This window comes from Vombatus ursinus, unplaced genomic scaffold, assembly GCF_900497805.2.
Source record: "Vombatus ursinus unplaced genomic scaffold, bare-nosed wombat genome assembly UNPS02014932.1, whole genome shotgun sequence".
NCBI lineage: Eukaryota > Metazoa > Chordata > Mammalia > Diprotodontia > Vombatidae > Vombatus > Vombatus ursinus.
Window position 1 is genome coordinate 10,775,852 of NW_020954710.1, and position 22,208 is coordinate 10,798,059.

The following is a 22,208-nucleotide window of genomic DNA, read 5'->3' on the forward strand; positions in this document are numbered from 1 at the left end:
TCCCAGCTCTGACATTCTGGGTTCTAAGGGTCCTCCCAGCTCTGACAGTCTGGGTTCTAAGGGCCCTCCCAGCTCTGGCCTTGTGGGTTCTAAGGGTCCTCCCAGCTCTGACAATTCTGTGTTCTAAGGGTCCTCCCAGCTTTGACATCCTGGGTTCTAAGGGCCCTCCCAGCTCTGACCTTTTGTGTTCAGAGGCCCCTCCCAGCTCTGACATTCTAGGTTCTAAGGGCCGTCCCAGCTCTGACACTGTGGGTTCTAAGGCCCCTCCCAGCCCTGACATTTTACTTTGTACAGTTCCACCCTGGAATGAACTCTTGTTCAGACAGAGGTTGGATGAGGTTACCTCCAAGGTCCCTTCTGTGGGACAGGGCCTCAGGCCCTAAGGAAGAGGAAGCCCTCTCTGGCCTGCCCTGGGATACCTGCTCTGAGCGGTTCAGGCAATTCCGTGCTTCGTGCTCCAGGAGATTCTCTTTCCTAAAGTAGCATTTCCCACATTTGGGGCATTCAAAAGGCTTCTCCCCAGTGTGTTTCCTGGAAGGAACAGAACCCAAGAGGCATTTGGCTGCTAGAAAGACTTCCTAGCCTTCACAATGGACCCAATTCCCCACCTCCCTCTGCCCCTCCAGGGGAAACTGTGCCAGAGGACAGCCAGCCACCAAGAGCGTCAGGGCCCATCCCTTCAGGCCAGCTGGAGGCTACAGGGGATGAGGATAAGACCCACTCGGGTCCCAAGATGAGGACATTAGTCTGATGACAAACTTATATCACTGGGGAGTGAGCCAAGCCACTCCTACCCTGCCCTGATGCCAGGAGGACCAACACATGTCCTCTCATGCACAAAGCCCAGGATGTTTAGAGAGAGGTCATGTTCAGCACCTGATTGGCTGAGCAAGCTCTCTCCAAGGTGGGGAAGGGGAGTACATCTAATAGAGCTGAAAAGCCCTGAGCAGACCTCCATACGTGACAAGAGGTCACCAGGGTGCTGAAGAAGAGTCTGGTGTGACCTGGTGAGCTCTGGGCTGCCCACCCCTCCACGCCTCTGCTAAGATGCTGTCCATAGTGGTGATCTCACTGCAATGTGTTTTGGGGGGAATGTACAACATTTGGCAAATCTTATACTCAGCAGACGAAGACGCAATTCCTAGCATCTCAGCCATGCTAAGAGGGGAAGGGAGCCCGCAGGTGCCTGAGCATACAGCCCTGTGCACAAAGCTTTGAGAAATGACACCAAAACAAGGGTTCTTATCCTATGGCCCATGAACTTGTTTTTAAAAATATTCTGATAAGGGGATTTCAAACTAATTGGTTTCCTTGGTAATTAATCCTCTGTATTTTTTAATCTTATGCATTTAAAAACATTATTCTACGAAGGGGTCCTTCAGCCTCACTGGACATTGCCAAAGAGGTCCGTGACACAAAAGAGCTTAAGGTCCCTCATCCTAAGAGAGCAAAGACCCCCCCAACTCACACCAGGATAATAAACTCAAGGGAGACGCTTCCTTAAGAAGGTGAAATGGAGAGTCGTTTTCTACCACACATGAAGGCTGTTATTTCAGATTTACTTTGACATCCTATTCATCTTCTTCCATGTAATATATTCCTATCCAGTCCTATGCAACCACTTACAGAAATCTACTTTGAAAAAATAAGGCATTTAAAGTCAACAGCAATCCCCCCTCTCCCAGTTTTGGGTATGGGCCTGCCTCTTTGCCCTACCTAGAGAACTCTGGAGAAGGGCCTGGAAACGTGGTTTGTATGCATCTACCCAAAGCTGGTCGTTCTCAGAAGAGCTCAGCTAAAGAATCCCTCTATGACTGTGAAACTTGTCTTCCTCAAAAGAGTTACTACTGGTTCCCTGGGACACACCCAGAGAATTGGCAGGGTGACAAAAGCCCTAGGCAATACTGAGGTAAAGAATTTTTAGCTGTTTTTGTGTTGTGGACATCTTTAGCAGACTGGCTCAGCCTACGAACCCCTTCTCAGCAAGTCTGAAGGAAATGCTCAATTTTAGAGGTTGATGAAAAGAAAGGGGCAGTTAAGTGGCGCAGTGGATAGAGCACGGGCCCTGAAGTCAGAAGGACCTGAGTTCAAATCCGGCCTCAGACCAAACACTTGACACTTACTAGCGATGTGACTCTGGGCAAGTCACTTAACCCCAATTGCCTAAAAATTAAAAAAACAAAAAACAAATTATTTTGGGGCAGCTAGGTGGAACAGTGGATAGAACTCCAGCCCTGAAGTCAGGAGGACCTGAGTTCAAATCCAGCCTCAGACCAAACACTTGACACTTACTAGCTGTGTGACCTTAGGCAAGTCACTTAACCCCAATTGCCTCACCCAAAAAAAAAAAAAAAAAAAAAGATGTCATTTCCCCCCCATCTTTGTTCATGGACCTCCTAAAATTGATCTATGGACCAATCCATGGAACCCAAGTTTAGAATCCTCAACTATGAGCCTTTTAGAACCACTGCCCTCGTGGCCCTGGGCAGAGCCTTTCTCCTGGCCCAGTGATATGAGTACCAGCCTGAGTCTGACACTGCCCACCTAGACCAGAAGGTCCACTGTAGACTGTTGGAGACTGATGCCCAGAAAGGAAGAAACAGTCCACCAAGGTGCTCATGTGCCACTCTCCCAGTACAGGGCTCCTGAGAGAGAAGGAATTTAGCCCAAAGCAGGATGGCTTTCTCTTGGCAGCCCTGTGTCTGAAAATGGAACGTGCTGCTGGAGTCTACAGGTGAATGCTGGACAAGATGCTAAAGGCGGGCCCTGGAAATGGTCCAATTCTAAGGTCTGATTTGATCATCAAGGCAAAGGCTACCACAGAAATCTCCAATACCATTTCCTTTTAGAAACTCCAATGGTACTTTCAAGAGTTTGGTGATATAAATCTCATCCTACAAAGGCCACAAGAACTCCAAAGAGCTTTTAAGGAATCAGTGCGATATGAAGCTCTGACAAGTAGGAACACTTTCTTTTTCTTTTTTTTGGGGGGGGCTAGGCAATGGGGTTAAGTGACTTGCACAGGGTCACACAGCTAGTGTTATGTGTCTGAGGTTGGATTTGAACTCAGGTCCTCCTGAAACCAGGGCCAGTGCTCTATCCACTGAACCACCTAGCTGCCCCAAGTAGGAACACTTTCATGAGGATCTCGTCACATCTCAGGCACAGCTAAGGGGTTTCTGGTTTTGTAATGAAGTTTCTTTTGCAAACATTTAGTAAAGTTATGCTTTTGGATGGAAACACTTTAAAAACAGACTGGCAGTCGTAAGCTTTCTGTGAAGCTCTGGAACACAGCACCTTGGATTGACAACAGCCCCAGACACATAGACTATGAAGTCCTGATTTTGCAGTGACACGGTCACCCTCTGGGTTGCATCCATTTCCAGGGTCCACTCTGGGCATTTCGTGCCAGTTAAAAGATTATGAGAGCAAGCTGGGCTAGAGAGAGGACACAAAAGGCCCATGTGCTGGAGCCTGTAGCTGGGCTCCCTCAGAGACCAAGGCCAACAGGCAGGGACGACAGGAAGGCAGGAAAGCTTGATGGACCTTGTCAGAACAGACAGATTAGCTCCCTGCTCTTGGTACAGAAAGGGCAGGGATGGGGAAGGGGAATTAAAAAAAAAAAAAAAGAATCTTTACCTGTTGTGGACTTTTAGGTAATATTTGCTGAGGAACTTTTTATGACATGTGGGGCATTCAACCGGCACAGCTGTACCTTTTCTGTTCCCAGGGGGCTCGGCAACTGGGGGCCCCAGGCTCAGGGCAGGCTCCAGAGCACCAGGCTTTGGGGCTGTGTCTGACTTCCTTGTGGTCCGCACAGTCTCTGTTTCAGAAATGTCATCTCCATCTGCATCATCCTCAACCTGGACCACTACTTCCCACTACGGCAGAACAGGCAGCGCAAGGAGGTGGTGTCACCAAATGAAAGGTACAAGGATCCTGGGTGGCTGGGGGGCCGTGTCTGCTGGGCAGGGGCAAGAGGGCCTCTCGCTAGCCAGGTGCCTTGCCAGAGGGACCCCCAACTCAGTAGCTAGTCCCCTGCTGAACCCTAGTGAAGAGGGGATTGGGCCAGGAGAAGGTGTCTGCCCACGGCGGCCTGAAAGCCTGCCTCCCCCCTTCTGATGGGGTATGTCCCCTGGAGGCTGCCGCTGCTGGTCGATACACCTGAGGCAACAGTGCAGAGCCAAGACTTAGAGTCAAAGGCCTGAGTCTGAATCCCAGTTCTGTCTATCTGTGTGACTCTGGGCCTGTCTCCTCATCTATAAAATGAGGAGGCTGGAGTGGAAGGCCTCCAAGGCTCCTTCCAGGTCTCTCCCCGATGACCTTGACTCAGCAGAGTGGTACGGCAGGCCGGGGGAGGTTCTACATACTACATACTAAAGGGCCTCTGCCCCTCGGGTCCCCAGTACCTCCCTCCCTCTCTCATCCCCTGGGGCACCACCCCAGCACCCTGGACAGCACCTCATTACTACCAGCCTGAAGCAGGACCCCTCCTGCCTTCAAGGGTCTCTGGGGGTCTTTACAGTCTTGAGAATCCGTGTCCCCGGGACTGGTTAGGGTGCTGGGCTTCAGAGCTTGCTGGAGTCTCTCATGGGGAGAGGAGGGACTCTCCCTCTGCCTAGGGGGACTGGGCTTGGCCCTGGGAGGGCTCTGGGGAGAGCAGGGCTGCGGAGCACTGATGCCCGTGTAGAAAGCCCTGGCCATGTCTTCCTCTTCAGAGTCAGGTGGCCGCTTGAGGTGACCATTCACATCCTCAGAGATGGATGTCTCTAGGCTGGCCAGCTCCTGCCCCACCAAGTCCTGAGCCTTGAAGCTTTGGCATAACTCCACAACCTCAGGTACCCGAAGCTCCCTCGCTGCCAGGAGCACCTTATCCAGGTTTCCTGGGGTGAGGGCAAGGTGGCCAGTGTAGAAAAAGTCCAGCAAGAGGCCAAAGATCTCCGCAAAGCCAGCAGGGAGGCTGACGCTGCCCACCGTGCCATCCCCATAGAGGCTTTGGAAGAAGTGGCTGCAGCAGGCCAGGACGCTCCAGTGGGCCTTGAACACGAGGCCGCCCACGTCCAGGGTGGCGTCGCAGTACTGCCCCTTCTCCCGCTGTTTGTTGAGCTCCTGTAGCACCCGCACACTGTGCTGGACAAAAGAGCCGTCCATCATCTGCAGAGAGGAAAGGCAGGAGGGACAGCCCTATCAGAAGGTCATGAGGCAGGGAGAAGGGCACCAAACAGATACTGAGCACACTAGGGATCGAAGATAAGTGGCTTGCTCAAAGTCACAGAGCTACTAAGGAATAGAGCAGAGATTTGAATTCAGGTCCTTGGATTCTAAATCTGGAACCCTTTTCACTACCCCAGAGGTAATCACTCACCCTGGAACCTGAGTGGCACTGCCTTTAGTTCACAAACACACAACAGAGACCTCAGGAGATGTTTAGGTGTCTACCTTGGGCAAAGTGCTATGGCTACAAAGATAAAAATAAAATCTCTGCCCCCCAGGAAAGAGGCACTGCTTGGCTTGGGGTGGGGAGGTCAGGGCAGGGAAGCTAGGGTGGGGGAGGGGAGGTAGGGAGGCTTACAGTATTTGGGGTGGAGGGAGAGCTACAAAGTTGGGCCTGGCACGTCACAGGGGGAAAATCATAAGGATGTATGGGAGTGTGGCTAGCAGAGGAGGCTACGGGTAAAGGCATGACTAGTGGAGGGTACAGCTAGCCAGGAAAACAGTTAACTGGGCACAATGAATAAGAAGCATGAGCAGGAGGGAATATGGTCGAATGGGGAAAAAAAAATCCTGATATGAAATTTCTATGATAAGGGTTTGGTGTCCAAGATATATAAACAATTAACAAATACATTTAAGACTAAAAGCCATTCCCAAATAGATAAATGGTCAAAGGATACGAATAGTCTTCAAAAGAAGAACTGCAAAGTATTCACACTCACTTGAAAGAATGCTTCAAATCACTAATTATAAGAGAAATGCAAATCAAACAATGCTGAAGTTTCACCTCACACCCTACAAATTGGCAAAGATGATAAAAAACAAAAACAATAGTCAATGTTGGAGGGGTTGTGGAAAGACAAGACACACCAATACATTGCTGGTGTAGTTGTGAAATGGTATAACTATTTCAGAAAACAATTTGGAATTATGCAAATAAAGTGATTAAAATATCTATAACCTTTGACCCAGAGAGTTCATTATTGGGCTTATTAATAAGAACAAAGTCCCTTTACATGCCAAAATATTTATAGCAGCACTTTTTGTGATACCTAAAAATTAAAAACAAAGTAGAGACCCATTAATTCAGGAATGGCTAAACAAATTGTGGCATGTGAATGTAATGGAATATGACTGTGCTGTAAGAAATGATGCATATGATGAATACAGAGAAATCTGGGAAGATCGATATTAATTGATCCAGAGTAAGGCAGGCACAGCCAAGAAGACAATCTACATAATGTCAACAAAAAAACCACATGCCAACAAAAACAAAACAAAAACAAAAGTGACTGTAACAAAATTACAAAGATCCAGCAGGCCTCAAACGAAGAGCTGAGAGAAAACATCCCCAACCTACCCCTTCAGAGGTGTGGAACACACAGGTGTTACACATTTATCAATAAGCTTGGGGACAGCTAGGTGGTACAGTGGATAGAGCACCAGCCCTGAAGTCAGGAGGACCTGAGTTCAAATCTGGCACTTGACACTTACTAGCTGTGTGACCCTGGGCAAGTCACTTAATCCCAATCGCCTAAAAATTTAAAAAAAAAAAAGGCTTGGCTAATTTTTTTTGTCTTAAAAACATTATTTGTTGTACGGAATGGCTGGAGGGTTGCAGGAAAAGAATACTGGGGAAAACTATGATGATGTAAAAAAATCAACAAAAACTTATGAACACAACAAAACTATAAAGCTCAAGCATGACTCGAAATAAGAGATTGGAGAGGACACCCCAAACCTACCCCTTTGTGGAGGTGGGGAGCCTGCAGGTGTTACTCACTGGACATATTTTGGACCTTTTCAAAGAAATGATCAGTTGAATTGATTTTTTTTTCTCTTCTTTTTCTCGTTTTTTAAAAAATATTTATTGTTACATGGAATGGCTCTCTGGGAGGGTTGGGAGAGAGTTACTGAGGAACTATAAAAATAGACATCAATAAAACCTTATAAAAGGAGGTAATATGGTTAGCTGAACATGGTTAATGGGAGTACAACCAACTAGTGAGTCATGATCAATGGGGAATACAGATAATGTAAGAATATGGCAAAGGGCTCATTTAATGTGAATGACAGCTAGCAGAACATGGTTAATGGTGAGTCAGTCAACGAGCATTTTTTAAGTGTCTACTATGTGCCTAGCACTCCACACTGGGGACAAGAAAGGCAACAAACAGTCTCTGTCCCCAAGAAGCTCACAGTCTACTGCGGGAGACAACATGCAAACATCTACTAAAAAGTAGATATACAGAATAATTTGGAGATGATCCACAGGGAGAAGACACTAACATTAAGAGAGACTGGGAAAAGCTTCTTATAGAAAATAGGACTTAAAGGAAGTCAGAGAGGGCGGAAGGCAGAGGAAAGGAGGGAGAACATCGAGAAAGTCTAGAGCTGGGAAATGGGAGTGCTATGTTTGAGGAACAATAGAGAGGCCAGTAACACTAAGTTAAAGAGATGGGGAGGAGTTAAGGTGTAAGAAAACTGGAAAGGTAGGAAGGGGTCAGGTTATAAAGGGCTGATCCTGAAGGTGATAGGGAGACACTGGAGATTGTTGAATACAGGACTGACATTGTCACCACCAAGATGGTGGCAGTGTCAAAGGGGGAAGGAGGCATATGTGAGAAATGTTAAAAAGGTATAATCAACAGGACTTTGCAACAGATTGGATATGGAAGAGAAGAGGAACTGAGCAGCTGACACCTAAGTTTTGAGCCTGGGTAACCAGGAGGATGATGGTGCCCTTGACAGTAATAGGAAAATTAATAAGAGTTTCCTTTTTGGGGAAAAAAATAATGAGTTCAGTTTTAGACATACTGCATTTAAGATCTCTATAAGACATCCAGTTTGAGGTGTCCAACAGCCAGCTGGAGATGGGAGAGTAGATGTCAGGAGAGAGGCAAGGGCTGGGAATCGTTAGCACAGAAATAATAATTGAATCCATAGGACCTGATGAGATCACCAAAAGATTCAGTATAGAGCATGGGGGGGCTACTGCCTATTTTCATATAGCTTGCAAGCCAGGAATGGATTTTACATTTTAAAATTACGTTTCATTGTATTTAACAACAATGTAAAAACCATTCTTAGAAGGAGTGCTGTACAAAAACAGGCAGTCAGTGGATGGCTGCAGTTTGCTGACCCTCTAGTAGAGAGGGAGAGGAGAGGAAGATCAAGAACACAGACTTGGAGGACACCCGCTGTTAGCGGCTGTGACCTGGAGGAAGACCCAGGGCAGCCGACTGAGGAGCAGGAGGAGAGTCAGGAGGAGAACGTGATCGACAGTGCCAAAGGCTACCGAGAGAAGACGGGTGGGGAATGAGAAAAGGCCACAGGATCTGGTGATGAAGAGGAGGGAGCAGTTTGGTTGGACCATTCTGCAGAGAGCTGAGGGGAGAACTGAGCGTAGAAAACCTTCTCAAGGGTTTGGCCATGGAAGGGAGGAGGGAAATGGGATGACAGCCAGCAGGTAGAGTGGAGCAGGAGGCAGCTGGATGTCCTGGAGTCAAGAAGACCCGAGTTCAAATCTGACCTCAGACACTTACTAGCTGTGTGATCTTGGGCAAGTCACTTCACCCCGTCTGCCTCGGTTTCCTCATCTGTAATATGAGCTAGAGGAGGAAATGGCAAACCAGAAAACCCCCACGGTCAGCACTGGCCTGCTACGGTCCCCGGGGTCATGACGGCGGATCAAGAGAGGGTCTTTTGGAGGGGGGAAGATCCGGGCATGTTCGTAGTCAGCAGGGAAGCGGCCGGTGGAGAGGAAGAGTCAGAGGAAAGTTAATGGGGGCACTGCCCCTGGGGCCCAGGGGGAGGGGGCGGGTCGTGGGGGGCAAGGCTGGTCGCTGGTCACGGGCAATGGCGAATTCCGTTAACAGGACACGGTAGGTGGGCAGTCCGGCCACCAGGACGGCGGGACGGCTAACAGGGTCCGGTTACAGAGCGCGACTCACGTGGAGCGCGCTAGCGGACCAGGTTAACGGGCGAGGCCGCGAGCCCCGCCGGTCCGGCCCAGTCCCGGCGCCCGGCCCCGCCCCCGCCCCGCCGCCGGCCCCTCTGCGCCTCGCGGCCCGGCTGCGCACAGCTCGACGCTCCCTAGGCGGCGCGCCTCCGCGCCTCTCTCCGCCCCTCCCCGAGAGCGCGCCCCGCCGCCTCACCTGCCCCGGGCCCGGTCAGCTCCGGAGACTCCCCAGCGCCTGCCAAGCTCCCCCGGAGGAACTGCCAGAGCCGAGCCGTGCGCAGCCGCACCGAGCAAAGCCGAGAATCACCGCCGGAAGTGACGTGAAGCTCACGAGACGGGGGCGGGGCGACGCGCGGCCTCGGGGTCAGAGCGGAGTTCGTCGCCAGAGGCCAATGAGAAGCCGCAGGGGGTTGGGGTGGAAGGCGGGGACGGTCAGCTTAAGAGGGAGCGACCGGATGTTGCTCGACCCCTCAGCCACTCAGAGGGTCTCAGAGGCGGCCAATGGGATCGCGCGGGGTGAGCGTTCCACCTCCCCGCCTCCCGCGTTGCTTAGGTAACGGCAGAGCGGCTCGCTCGGCCCCGCCCCCAGGCGGAGGCGGGCCCAACTGCGCGCGCCGGGCTAGCTGCCGGACCGCCCCGGGGTCGCCGGGTCAGCCCCTCCTCGGCCGGGGGCGGGGCTCCCCAAGAAGCCGAAAGCCGAGTCGGGGTCAAGTTCTTTTTAGTGTCCCGGGCTCGTCCGGTCCCTGGGCTAGGCTGCCTCCTTGGGGAGAAAGGAAAGTGGCCCCCTGCCCAGAGTTGGTGCCCGAGAAGCCCGGCCCCAGGGCCGGCTCCGCTCCTCCCCAGCTGGGGGACCGTGGGCAATAGCTTCACCTCTCTGGGCCTCAGTTTCCTTCTCTGTAAAATGAAGGGACTGGACCGGATCCTCTTCGAGTCTCCTGGTTCCGGGCCCCGGGGTGAAACCGTTTCTGACCACCTCCAGCTGGTGACGTCTGTTCCCTGTCCCCCTCAACCCAAGCTGGGGCCCCAGCAGCTTGGTGCAGGGGGCCTGGATTCGGATGCCGAAGACCTAGCCTGAATCTTGGCTTTGCTACAGTGACCTGTGCAGGTCATTTCCCCTGTGGACCTGTGTTTCCTCATCTGCAAAATGACGGCTCGGTGGTTTCTCAGACTCATAGAATCATAGATGTAGAATTGGGGAAGGTCCCTAGAAGTCATCTCGTTATAGGGGAGGAAACCTGAAAGTAATTTGCCCAAGATCACACAGGTGGTAGGAGGCAGAACAAGATTTTGGACCTAGATCCTGACTCCAGATCCAGCTTTCTTTCCACTATCCCACTAGATCTATGAGCATATGATTTATGTTTCCATTTTACTCCTGGTAAAGGAGCCTTCAAGAAGCTTAGTAGTTATAGGTGTTTGGAGATGGAGTCTCTCTCTCTGCTACTTACTACTTGTGTGATAAGTCACTTTTCCTCTCTGTCCTTCAGTTTCCTCCTCTAGAAAATAAGAATTTGGATTAGGTAATCTCTAAAATCCTTCCTGGTTTTAGATCCTATTACTTAAAGGGTAGCAAGGTGGGAATCAGGAAGAGCACTGGAGTCAGAGAATCAGGGTTTGAATCCCTACTCTGCTGCGTAGTATTTATGTAACCTTGGGCAAATAATTCACTCAGTCTTAGTTTCCTCATTTGTAAAAATGATGGCATTCTCCTGGATGATCTCAAATACTCCAGTTCTAAATCTATTTATCAGCCCCCTTACCACCTTCCACACATGAGCTCCACTACCCCTTTCAGCTCTAAATCCTAAAATCCTAAAATGGGTAGAGGTTCATAGGCAGATTTAAACTTAATGTTAGGAAAAACTTCCAAAGGATTAAAGCTATTTAGAATTAGAATGGGCTGCCTCTGGCGTTAGTGAGTTCTTTATCACTGGATGTCTTCAAATAGGGATTGAAATAATCCGTTGTTGAGGAGACAATTCTTGGTTATATGTGGATTGGTCTTTATAGCTTTTGAGCTTCCTTCGGACTTCCATTGGCTGTTGTGAGGAGGATTCCTGGTTAGCTAAAGTCTGGACTAGCCTCTGAGGTCCCTTCCAACTCAGATTCTGTGACTGTAGCTACCAAACCTCAGGAAAGAAGAGTATATGTCCTGTAGAGACTTTTCATTTCCTCATCCTATTCCCCAACCCTACCTAGCCCCACCCTGCCCATCCATCCATCCATCCAACCATCCATCCATCTCCCTATCCCCCTTCCTTCTCCTCCCAAGCTGAGTCACTCAGGGGGAGCTGCAGCGCTGTGTGTAATCATGGATAGAGGCCTGGAAATACTCAGTGGTGTTGAGGTCTGGGCGGCAGAGGATGATGTAGCACTTGGGGAGGAAGTAGCCACTGAAAACTCCACTGAGGCTGCTCATGATGACCAGCGCATCGATGGCTGGCAGGTATTTGCCACGGTAGACACTATAAGTGGTGGCGAGGCCAGTCCAGGAAATAAAGTAGAGGAGGAGGCTGAAGGTGATGCATTTGGCCTCGTTGTAGTTTTCAGGAAGATCCTTGCCCATATAGCTACAGGCGAAACAGCTAACTGAGAGTAGCCACGTGTAGAGAATGCTCAGCAGATAACCTGGAGAGCTATTCTTGGAACACTCCAGCACCACCAGCTCTGGGAACCGCTTATACTCCTTGGTGGGCCGGGGGGTCCAAGCCACCAGCCACATGATACATATGAGAAGCTGGATAATCGAGCTCATAACCACAAAGATCTTGGGCCCATGGTGCTGCACCCAGGAATGGTAGAGGGTGGGCATCTTGGCTGACAACTTGAAGATGACCACCAGCTGGAAGGAGCGGATGGTTAAGCAGGATAGGAAGATGGCAAAGCCCAGGGCAAAGAGAGACTGCCGCAGCAGGCAGGTGAGTGGCGTTGGCTCCCCAAGGAAGCAGTAAGGGCTACAGCCAGCTCCTGCCAGCGAACCCAGCATGAGGAAGCACATCCTGCCCCCAGCCGATCTCACCACTGGGGTGTCCAGGTGCCAGGCAAAGAGGCTGGCCACCCCTGCCAACAGGAGTAGCAGCAGTGTGTTAGCCCCCATGAGCACCAAGGAGACTGGATGGTGCCAGGCGAGGAACTCAATGGTGCGGTTGAAGCATGTCTGGCTGCCCTCTGGGGACCATTCTTCTTTCTGACATGGATGGCAAAGGTAGTGGTCTGTAAGGAAGGGGAAGAAGAACCCTGAGCAGCCTGAGAGAGCAGCAAAGTTTACTAGCTATGTGCAAAGCACTGGCCAGACTACAGGACAAACAGATAAACAGCGTTCTAGCTCGGAACACTTTGACGTAGCTTTCGTCTCAGTAAGCTCTCAGTGAAGATCAGATCACCTGCATCTCCTCATCTTGTCCAGGAGATTTCTGTTCCATGACCTGCAGTATCCTTCCTAGAGCTACATACACACATATCCTCGAGGCCCTTCTGTAGGCTCTACATTCTGTGGGTACTACTACAGCCCTGGGGTTATCAGTTATCCTTGTAGTCCACATAAACAGAAGACAGCAGACTCCTTCCTCTTGTGCTCAGTTACTATGAGGGCCCCTTTTCTCATCCAAATGGCTACATTTATTTTCTGTAGATGGCTTTCACCACTTTGAAGAGGAAGGTGATTTCCGTCTTTCCCTCCAATATTTCCATCAACCAAACTCACCTTCCTGACTTAGGGCTCAATGGTTTCTCTGTTTTGGGGTTTTTAAGAGCAGAAAGCAATATATAGCAAGAATATTCTGAGGAAGGAATATGGAAACTCCAACCTAAAACCAGACTGGGAAGAATAAGCCACTTTAACTAGTCACTAGGATTAGCACAGTGTGTGGCACATAGTAAACACTTAATAAATGTTTGTTGACTGACTGACAGACTGATCTTGGCCATGAACTACTATATAAATCCTCATTGGATAGTGTAGGTCTGCCACAAATTTGTCCACTGGAAAGATTCTACTATTTGTACCTTGGCAGAGGAAGTCAGAGAAGGACATGATAAGTATGGCATCATCAAATGGTATGAGCTCTGCAAATAGGGCCCATGTATAGGCCTCTATGAAGGAATACGAAGGGAAGCCAATTTTAATGAGGTGGTGGGAATAGGCTATTACCTTTAGGAGGTGAAATAGAAGCTATAGAACGAGCTTAGGTCTAAAGATTTATGGTTGTGTCTTTCCACCCTTGGTTTTAATCTACTCTGAGCACAATTTGTGCCCCATTATGGATACTAAGCATAGGAAAGCTGCCTAATGAGATAATAATAACTCACATTTATATAATACTATAAGTTTTATAAAACCCTTGTTGCTCAGTTGTGTCCGACTCTCAGTGACCCCATTTGGGGTTTTCTTGGCAAAGATTCTGGAGTGGTTTGCCATTTCCTTTTCCGGTTCATTTTACAGATGGGAAAACTGAGGCAAACAGAGGTTAAGTGAATTACCCAGGGTCACACAGCTAGTAAGTGTCTAAGGCCAGATTTGAACTCAGGAAGATGAGTGTTCTTGACTCCAGGCCCAGCACTCTACGTACTCTGGCACTGCCTAGCACCTACAAAGCACTTTACATATATTATTTCATTTGATCCTTAAAAGAGCTTGGTGAGGTAGGTACTTCTTTTTATCCCCGTTTTATGAATTTAGAAACACTGAGTTGGGATTAAATGAATTGCCCAGAGCCACATAGTATGAATCTGAGGCAAAATCTGAGCCCAGGTCTTTCTATCTCCAATATTTCTGCACATTACCTCATGATGAGGTGACCGTGGAGCCTCGGTTCTCCCTTTCCTGATGAGAATAACTGCTTTGCAAACTTTGAAGCATGATACAAATGTCTGTGATTACTATACAGGGTGACATAAAAGCCTGCTAAGACTTGGACATGTTGGTCTCGTGAGGGGGTGGGAGGGGAGGAGTCCTTTCATCTGTGGAACCGTGAGGAAGCAGGCTGGCCACTCACCGCTGCTGTTGAGGAAGGTCCCAGCTGGACAGGGCACACATTCAAAGCAGCAGTGGTGCAGTCCCACTATCCTCCGTGCCTCTCCTGCTAGACAGTCCTCGGAGCACACTGACCGAGGCACCTGGATAAAACCACAGGCATCCCCACTTCAGACCGGAAGGGGCCACAGCCGAAGGAGGGGGATGAGCAGGAGGGACCTTAAAAGGCAATACTGTAGAAAGGCTCAGGAAGCCAGGCAAGAGGGACGGAGGTCAGAACCTCGCCATTTCAGGGCTCGCTTACTGGACAATCTCCCTTCGGACTTTCCTAGTAGACATAGATAAGAGTTGTGCCCTCAAAACCGCCTCAGGGTCTGGCATGCTGCGAATTGTTATTTACAGCTTTGTGGAAACTGTCCTACCCTGACATCTCCCAGTCACCCCTAAGTTCTGGACACTAGATTGCTTTCTTGAGAGTGACCTGGCCAATGACTATCCCAAGGTGATTCCCAGAGGTGGCTTCTTACCTGTTTTTTCCCTTTGTACCAGTGGATTTTAGTCTGATCTATTTCCAAGTGAACTGGGTCCCCTGTGGAAGCTCCAATGACTTTGAAGGTCCAGTTAGGGCCATTCCAGTCCCATGTAACAATATCATATCCACTGAACGGATCTCCATTTTCATTAAAGGACACAGAGTTTCCAAGCAGCATGAAATCCACCTTCTTGATCTCCTCCAGCAGCTACAATATATAGCAACCATGTACCCCAACCACAAACTGTACAGAGCTTCCTTTGAGAACCCAATCTGAGCAAAGCCAAAGAATGCAAGATAAGAGCTGTTTAAAAAGAGAGGAAATAGGGCAGCTAGCTGGCACGGTGGGTAGAACACTGGCCTTGGAGTCAGGAGGACCTGAGTTCAAATGTGACCTCAGACACTTACTAGTTGTGTGACCCTGGGCAAGTCACTTAACCTGACTGCCTCCTTCATTGAGAGAGAGAGGAAGGAAATAAAAGCACCAAGGTAGAAATCTACTTTCTTGGAAAGTGGGTTATTTAGAGAGAGATAGCCCCTTCCATGGGATCTCTTTCCTTTCCTAAGTGAGATGAGGGTTCCCCTGTTGAGGTTTTTACCTCTAAATTTCATCTTCAGAAACCCAGGGGCATGACAGGGAAGAGAATGGGAAAATGTGGGGAGATGAGAATTTTCCTCGGGGGACTTGCCTTTGATTTCCTGGCTTTCCCATTCCCTTCCTACACTGAGAGTGTAGAGAGGTCTACTCTGATCTGGTGCTCTGAGAGGAATGGAGTGAGTCCCCTGGGTACCAAAGGATGTCTGGAGAATAATCCTTCCAGAATAGTGCTTTGTGGAGGCCACGCTTCCCCCTCTCACCTGCCAAGGATAGATCTTGCCTGTGGTGCAGACTCCTGAAGAGCAGCCCAGGAGCTGGTGCAGCCCGTGGGCCACAGCATACACAGCAGCGTACACATTGTAGGCTGAACTCATGGAAAATGCACTCAGCTCATTATTCATATCTGTTGTAAAAAACAGATGCTGATTACAGATCTGATGGTCTCCATCCTGGGCAGGATCAGCTGATGACTCTGAGGTCTTCTTAGCCTGGGTGTAGGCCTCTTCAAACTCCTTTAATCCAGGGATCTGTCTCTGCGGGATAGCTACCCCAATCACCGTCCCAATCCTTGAAATGCCAGACACCTGTGTGATGTAACTGGAGATGGACCAGTCTTCTGTGGCTAGCCACACTCTGTCAGTCACGTTCCCCAGCACCACTGCCTTAAAGAAGACGTGGGCCTGATTTCTAGTACAGAAGACAATCACCACCTTGGCTCCCAACTTGATGAGGGACAGCACCATATTCTGCATGATGCTGTCTTCAGCTTGGGCTGAAATGGGCACAACATCCTTCTGGGCGATGCAGATTTCCTCTTCAGTGACCAAATCCTCCAGCATCTGCACCCCCTGCAAACCATAGTCATTGTCACTGCCAATCACGGAGATCCAAGACCACTCAAACTTCTTCAGCAGCATCACAATCGTCTGAACCTGGTACTTGTCACTCGGGATCGTGCGCAGGAATGAGGGGTATTCCTTCTTCTCACTTAATGTGGTGCTGGTTGCCCCGTAGCTGATCTGTGGGGAAGCAATCGATCATAGACCAAAGATTAAGTACTCTGCAAGGTGCTGGGGACACCAAGATGCAAGTAAAATAATCCTGCTCTCATTTTTACCTTCAAGGGAGGGAGGGGTGTGTGTGTGTGTGTGTGTGTGTGTGTACACACGCATGCACACATATACACAAGTATATACAAAACAGGACTATGAGGAATTGGGAGGTAGGGAGAAATCAGGAAAGGCTTCATGAAGAAGGGGGCACTTGAATCTTTTAAGGGATTCTAAGAGGCAGAGGTGAGGGAGCAGTACAGGCCAGGCATGGAGGACAGCCAGGCAAAGGCACAGAAAGTCAATCTAACTGAACCACAGCATAGATGAAGGGCCATATTGTATAATAAGGCTGGAAATATAAGTTAAACTCAGGTTATGGAGTACTTTAAATGCCAAGCAGAGAAGTTTACATTTGAGCCAAGAGTAATAGGAAGCTTCTAGAGTCCATTGAGAAGCTGTGTGGTGTAGTAGGTAGAGTACTGGCCTGAGAGGAAGACCTGAGTTCAAATCCTACCTCAGATACATATGAGCAGTGCGACCCTAAGCAAGTCATTTACTGTATCTGTGCTTCTGTCTCCTTATTTATAAAGTCTCTTCTGGTTCTAAATCTATGATTCCACGGCCCTATGAGCTGGGGAATGACATGGCTCAGACCGGTACTTTAGAAATATCACTGTTGTGCTTATATGTAGAAAGGACTGGACCGGGGAGAGATGTGAGGCAGAGACAAATGAACAGGCTCATGGAGTAGTCCAGGTGAGAGGCAATGAGGGTCTGTACTAAGATGGCAAATGTCTGAGCAGAAAGAAGGGGACATTTGGTAGAGTCAGGTCAGTGTGCATTTATGAAGTGCTGGCTATATAACTATATGGCATGGTTCTTAGTGTGGGGATATGAAGAAAGACACAGTCAGTGTCTGATCCCAGGGAGTTAACAATTTAATTGAGGAGACAGTATGCTAACAGTTATGTACAAACAAGACAGTGACAGGATGGATTAGAGCTAATCAACAGAGGAAAGGCCCTAACATTAAAGAGAATAAGAAAATCCTTTTTGTAGAAGGTAGAATTTTATCTGAGACTCGGTAAAAGCCAGAGAGGGTAGGAGGCAGATAGGAGGAGAGAGCACTTCAGTCGGGGGGAATAGCCAGAGAAGATTCCCCAGAGATGGATTGTCTTGTAGAAGGAACAGCAAAGAGGCCAGTGTCACTGGGTCATAGAGTACAAAGTGTAAGAAGACTGGAAAGGTAGGAAGGGACTAGGTTATGCAGGGCTCTAAAAGACAGAGAAAAGACGGGGAAGTACCAATTAGCAATGTCTACCTGGGCCAAGTGAGATTGACTGGCCTAGAGTAACACCGATGTTGGGAACCTGGTAGTGGTGGTCTTGAGAGAACTATGGAAGAAGAGGGGTGCATTTGGAAGAAAGTGATTCAGAAGGAAAAGGTGGTCAACAGTGTCAAATGCTACAGAGAGGTCAATAAGGATGAGAACTGAGAGTAGGCCTTTAGCCTCAGCAGTTAAGAGATCATTGGCAACTTTGAAGAAAGTCGTTTCAGCTAAGTGAGGAGGTCGGCCTTCAGACTGCAGAGTGTAGGAAAGAATGAGAGGAAGGAAGTAGGGGGGATGAGTGTAGAAATCTTTTTTTTTTTTAGGAGTTTGGCTGAGAAAAGGAGAGACAAGACAATCATTTGAGGAGACGGTAGTGCTTTTGAAGGATAGGAGAGACAGGCATTTTTGTAGGCAGAGGGAAGGACTGAGGAAAAAGAGAGGTCAGTGTTTGAGGGGGAACAATTCTGTGCAATCTGCTGGAAAAGATGAGAATGGATGGGATTCCAAGCCAGGTGGAAGAGTTGGCATGGGCCAGGAGAAGGGTCACTTATTTATCAGACATTCATCCTTGGAGGGGGATAGACAATGGCATCAAGGGGTCATGAAATAAAAAGAAGGGAAAAAAGGAAATGTGTGTAGACCAGTCAAAAACCAATGATTGACAGCCATTGGCTAAACGTGAAAATAACACAGGGATAAGCTGGTGCATGTTAATGGCTCCTACACTAGTGGCCTGGACCAAGGACCCAAAGGCTCCAGCTTACCTGGGGGATCAAGAATGTGCTCAGTAGAGATGCAGATATGGCAGTCTGCTCAGAGCTGCTTGGCCCAATCACCGCCACTGCCTTGGGGTAATAGCTGAAGAAGTTTTCAGGAATCTTGATATGATTGCCTCTGGGCTGGGAGAGAATGCTCAGTGTGGCATACAAACTCGCAGACTTTGAACATATGTCATAGAGTTCATAGCCCAGAGTGATATTGGGAAGCAGAGAGCTGGAGTTGTTGATCTCCTCTATGGCATACCTCATGGCCTGGAAGAGGTGGTAGCCATGGGCATTGAAGGTCTTGGACCTGTGGGAAAGGCAGGGCCAGAGAAGTAAGGATGGTCATCAGCACTGAGCCTCCAAACCTGAGGCTAAGACCTTTCTCCTCCTAACTGAGGTAGGGTTCTAGACCTCTAGATTACGGAATATCTAACATTTATGTACTGCGTTAAGGTTTGCAAAGGGCTCTATGTAGATGATCTCATTTGATTCAGACCTTCATGTTTCCTTGAAGATCTGTGATATAGATGGGACATTACCCCCATTTTACAGGTAAGAAAACTGAGGAGGCCCAGAGAGGGGATGTAACTTACCATTAAGTGTCTGGGGCAGAATTTGAGCTCAGTTCTTACCCCAAGGTACCATCTGCTCTATTATCTTTAGTCACTCAGTAACTTGTAATAGCGACCCTCTTATTGTAAGGATACTTAGTCTACTGAAAGTAGAGGCTAGAGAGAGGCTAGCCTAGGAGTCTGGCAGACCTGGGTTCACGTTTCACCTCTGACACATGGGACCATGGACAAGTCAGTGAACCTTTTGGTGCTCCAGACTTACACTCTAATACTATTAGTTGCAGAGAAGATACCCACTTCTATCAATGGAGGGAGTTTCCTCACCTGGGAGGTCCAGAGATGAATGAGATCACAAGTCCAGTCACTGTTGTCCTATTATTCTACGTCTATAAACTTGGCTTGTCCATGCCAGGCAGCATTGCAAAGAGGCAAATTTATCACTCAATGTCAGGAAAAATTTCCCAAGTCATTAGATCTATTCACTAGTGTGATGGGGGCTACTTGGGAAGAGAGGGCCTAGTTTGTGGATGTCTTCAGGCAGAGGCTACTTTTTTAGAACTTTTTTTTTTTTAAGGCCATTGGGGTTAAGAGATTTGCCAGGGGTCACACAGCTAGCAAGTGTCAAGTGTTTGGTTTGAGGCTGGATTTGAACTCAGGTCCTCCTGACTTCAGGGCCGGTGCTCTATCCACTGCGCCACCGAGCTGCCCCTGGCAGAGGCTACTTGCTGGACATCCTGTAGTGGGGGGTTCCTTTTTGGGTATAGGTTGGATTAAATGGCTCCTCCCACTCTAAAATCCTGTGGGAAGGAAGGGAACAAGAGCTTTTAAAGCACCTATTATGTGCTAGGCACTGTGCTGAGTGCTTTACAAATCTCTCATTTTATTCTCACAACAACTCTGGATGGTAGGGGCTATTATTATCCTTATTTTACAGATGAGGAAACTGAGGCAGACAGATGTTAAATGACCTGTCCAACATGCCCCAGCTAGTAACTGTCCGAATCAGGATTTGAATTCAGGCTTCCTGACTCCAGGCCCCATTCTCCGTGCATTATGGCACCCCCTACTTGTGATTCTGCATGTGTCAGCATTTTTGGAAGGAAAAGAGAATTCAGATTTTTATCACCATTTTCTGAGGCAGTATGAAAAGAGAAGCCATTATTACATGGTCTTTTCTCTTGAGGAGTCTAGTTGAAAAGACAAAAAGATACTTGAAATGTGGAGCCTAATTGTAATTCAGCAGAAAAACCCAAAGCAAAATAATCAACTGAATAAGGGCAGAGGGAAGAGAATAAAAGATAGATGGGGATGGGTGAGCATCCCAGGGAAAGATTCCCAAAGGAAGCCTGTCTCGAGTGAGCTCTTGGCGATAGAGAATGGTGTAAATGGGTGTTAGGAAAAGGGAGGGCAATTCAGATGGAGGTCCTGGTCCTGCAAAAATCCAGAGGCAAGGAAATAGCAAGTTGACTCCATGTTGAATGGATTTCATTGTGGAAGGAAGCAGGACTTCTGTGTGGATGACTTCCACGACATAGTGGTGCAGATCCCTCACTTACCTCTCACACAGGGTCACCTCAGGTCTGCCTCTGACTTCTAAGACAGAGTGGATGGCGAACAATCCTGCAATGACATGATCCCCGGGCATCTTGAAGTCAGAAGGGGTCTCCATTTCTTGACAGCTGAAAAGACAGGAAATGAAAAGAGGCAGGTAGACAAGGTGAGATTTAACATGGAACATGCTGCTCAGATGGACAGTCTAGCTCTGCTCGTCCTCTTTATGTCAGAGGTGCTCCTGTCCCGCGAGCTTGGGACGATTGAAATAGGCAGAATCTGAAGCTCGAACCTCATCCTCCTCAATTTTATGCTTTGGAAAGGGGCGGGCCTTGGATATGATATACAAAACCCAACTCCAGCAGCTAAAATGCTTGAGTTGGACTTCCTGGCTTGTGGTTCTGCGTAGGAACCTAAGGGGTGCTCTTGGGGCAAATGAGCGGATGACTTGTCCCTGCCTCAACCAGGTGGCACCCATTGCCTCTCATTTGACAATTGTGGATTTAGATCAGGAAGGGTGTGGTGGAGTTTTTGTTGTGCCAGAGTTTTGCTAAACCCTGGGAGGCCGCATCAAAGGAATCCATTTGTATAATTTAGCTGGGGGGTCTACCCTACTGTATATTGGAACTAGAGCAACAGATCCTTCGATAACCATCCTCCCAAGGCAGTTCTCACAGATGAGGTTGTTCTGCACCTCTTTATTGCACTTAGATGGGAATAGGGAAGGAGCTGTGCTGTTGGAGCCCGGGGACTTCTTGGAGTGAGAGAGACAGTGTATTACTGTGGTCAATGGACTTGGAGTAGAAAGCTTGGGTTCAAATCTCTAAGAAAGGCACTTGACTTCTCTGTCTCAGTTTTCTCATCTGTAAAATAAAGGAGTTGGTTTTAGCCTCAAAGGTCCCTCAGAGCTTTAAATTTATGTTGTTATTCCGTCGCTTCCAACTCTTTGTGACCCCGTTTGGGGTTTTCTTGGCAAAGATACTGGGGTGGTTTGCCATTTCCTTCTCCAGCTTACTTTACAGATCAGGAAACTGAGGCAAACAGGTTGAAGTGACTTGCTCAGGGTCACACAGCTAGGAAGTGTCTGAGGCCAGACTGGAGCTCAGGAAGATGTCTTCCTGACTCCAGGCTCAGTGCTCTATCCGTTGCGCCACCTAGCTGCCCAATCTATATAACTCTTTGAATTCCTCAGCCTGGGGTTAACTTTAGATCTGTGAACTTTTTTTTTTAAATGCTTCCATAACTTCCAATATAATTTATTTCTTTTGTAATCCTATGCATTCTATTTTATGCATTTAAAAACCTTATTCTAAGAAAGGGTCCATAGGCTTCATCAGGCTGCCAAAGGGATCCATGACCCCCTCCCCAAAATTAAGAACCCTTGCCTTCACCACCGCCAACCATCTATGGCTTTTTTGAGCACGTCTGGTATACCATCTGTTAGAGGTTATATCTCTGACTACAAGGCCGGCATACTATCCATTCTCTGACATGAACTATCTGTGCTTGTGATACATTCCCTATTATGCTGTAGGCTCCATGATACATTCCCTATTATGCTGTAGGCTCCATGACGTGTTTTTTATCTCATCTAATTTTTCTTATCCCCAAATCCACTCAGTTCAACCCAGAGTCAATGACTAAACTCTTTACATCATCAAC

The 22,208-nt window shown here is 48.4% G+C and overlaps 2 protein-coding genes across 3 annotated transcripts in view; both read right to left on the minus strand.

The window, feature by feature from the left end:
* ZBTB48 (zinc finger and BTB domain containing 48) overlaps positions 1–9,470 on the minus strand; it is a 14,402-nt gene extending 4,932 nt beyond the window's left edge. The window contains exons 1-4 of one of the 2 annotated variants that reach the window (XM_027844010.1): positions 9,372–9,470; positions 4,462–5,154; positions 3,640–3,881; positions 420–531 (exon numbers count right to left, since the gene is read on the minus strand). In XM_027844010.1, the coding sequence (XP_027699811.1) occupies positions 420–531; positions 3,640–3,881; positions 4,462–5,154 (1,047 nt within the window). In that variant the 5' untranslated portion in view covers positions 9,372–9,470. Of the gene's footprint in view, positions 1–419; positions 532–3,639; positions 3,882–4,461; positions 5,155–8,759; positions 8,778–9,371 lie in introns of those variants that run through there. The other variant, XM_027844011.1, reaches the window with a different exon arrangement.
* A 1,986-nt stretch (positions 9,471–11,456) lies between these two features.
* On the minus strand, positions 11,457–20,733 carry TAS1R1 (taste 1 receptor member 1). The gene is made up of 6 exons (XM_027843806.1): positions 20,552–20,733; positions 18,424–18,730; positions 15,538–16,296; positions 14,675–14,887; positions 14,170–14,290; positions 11,457–12,388 (listed from the first exon to the last, which is right to left on the minus strand). Exons 1-6 carry the CDS (start codon positions 20,731–20,733, stop codon positions 11,457–11,459), a joined length of 2,514 nt encoding a protein of 837 aa, XP_027699607.1.
* Between the last annotated feature and the right edge of the window lie 1,475 nt (positions 20,734–22,208).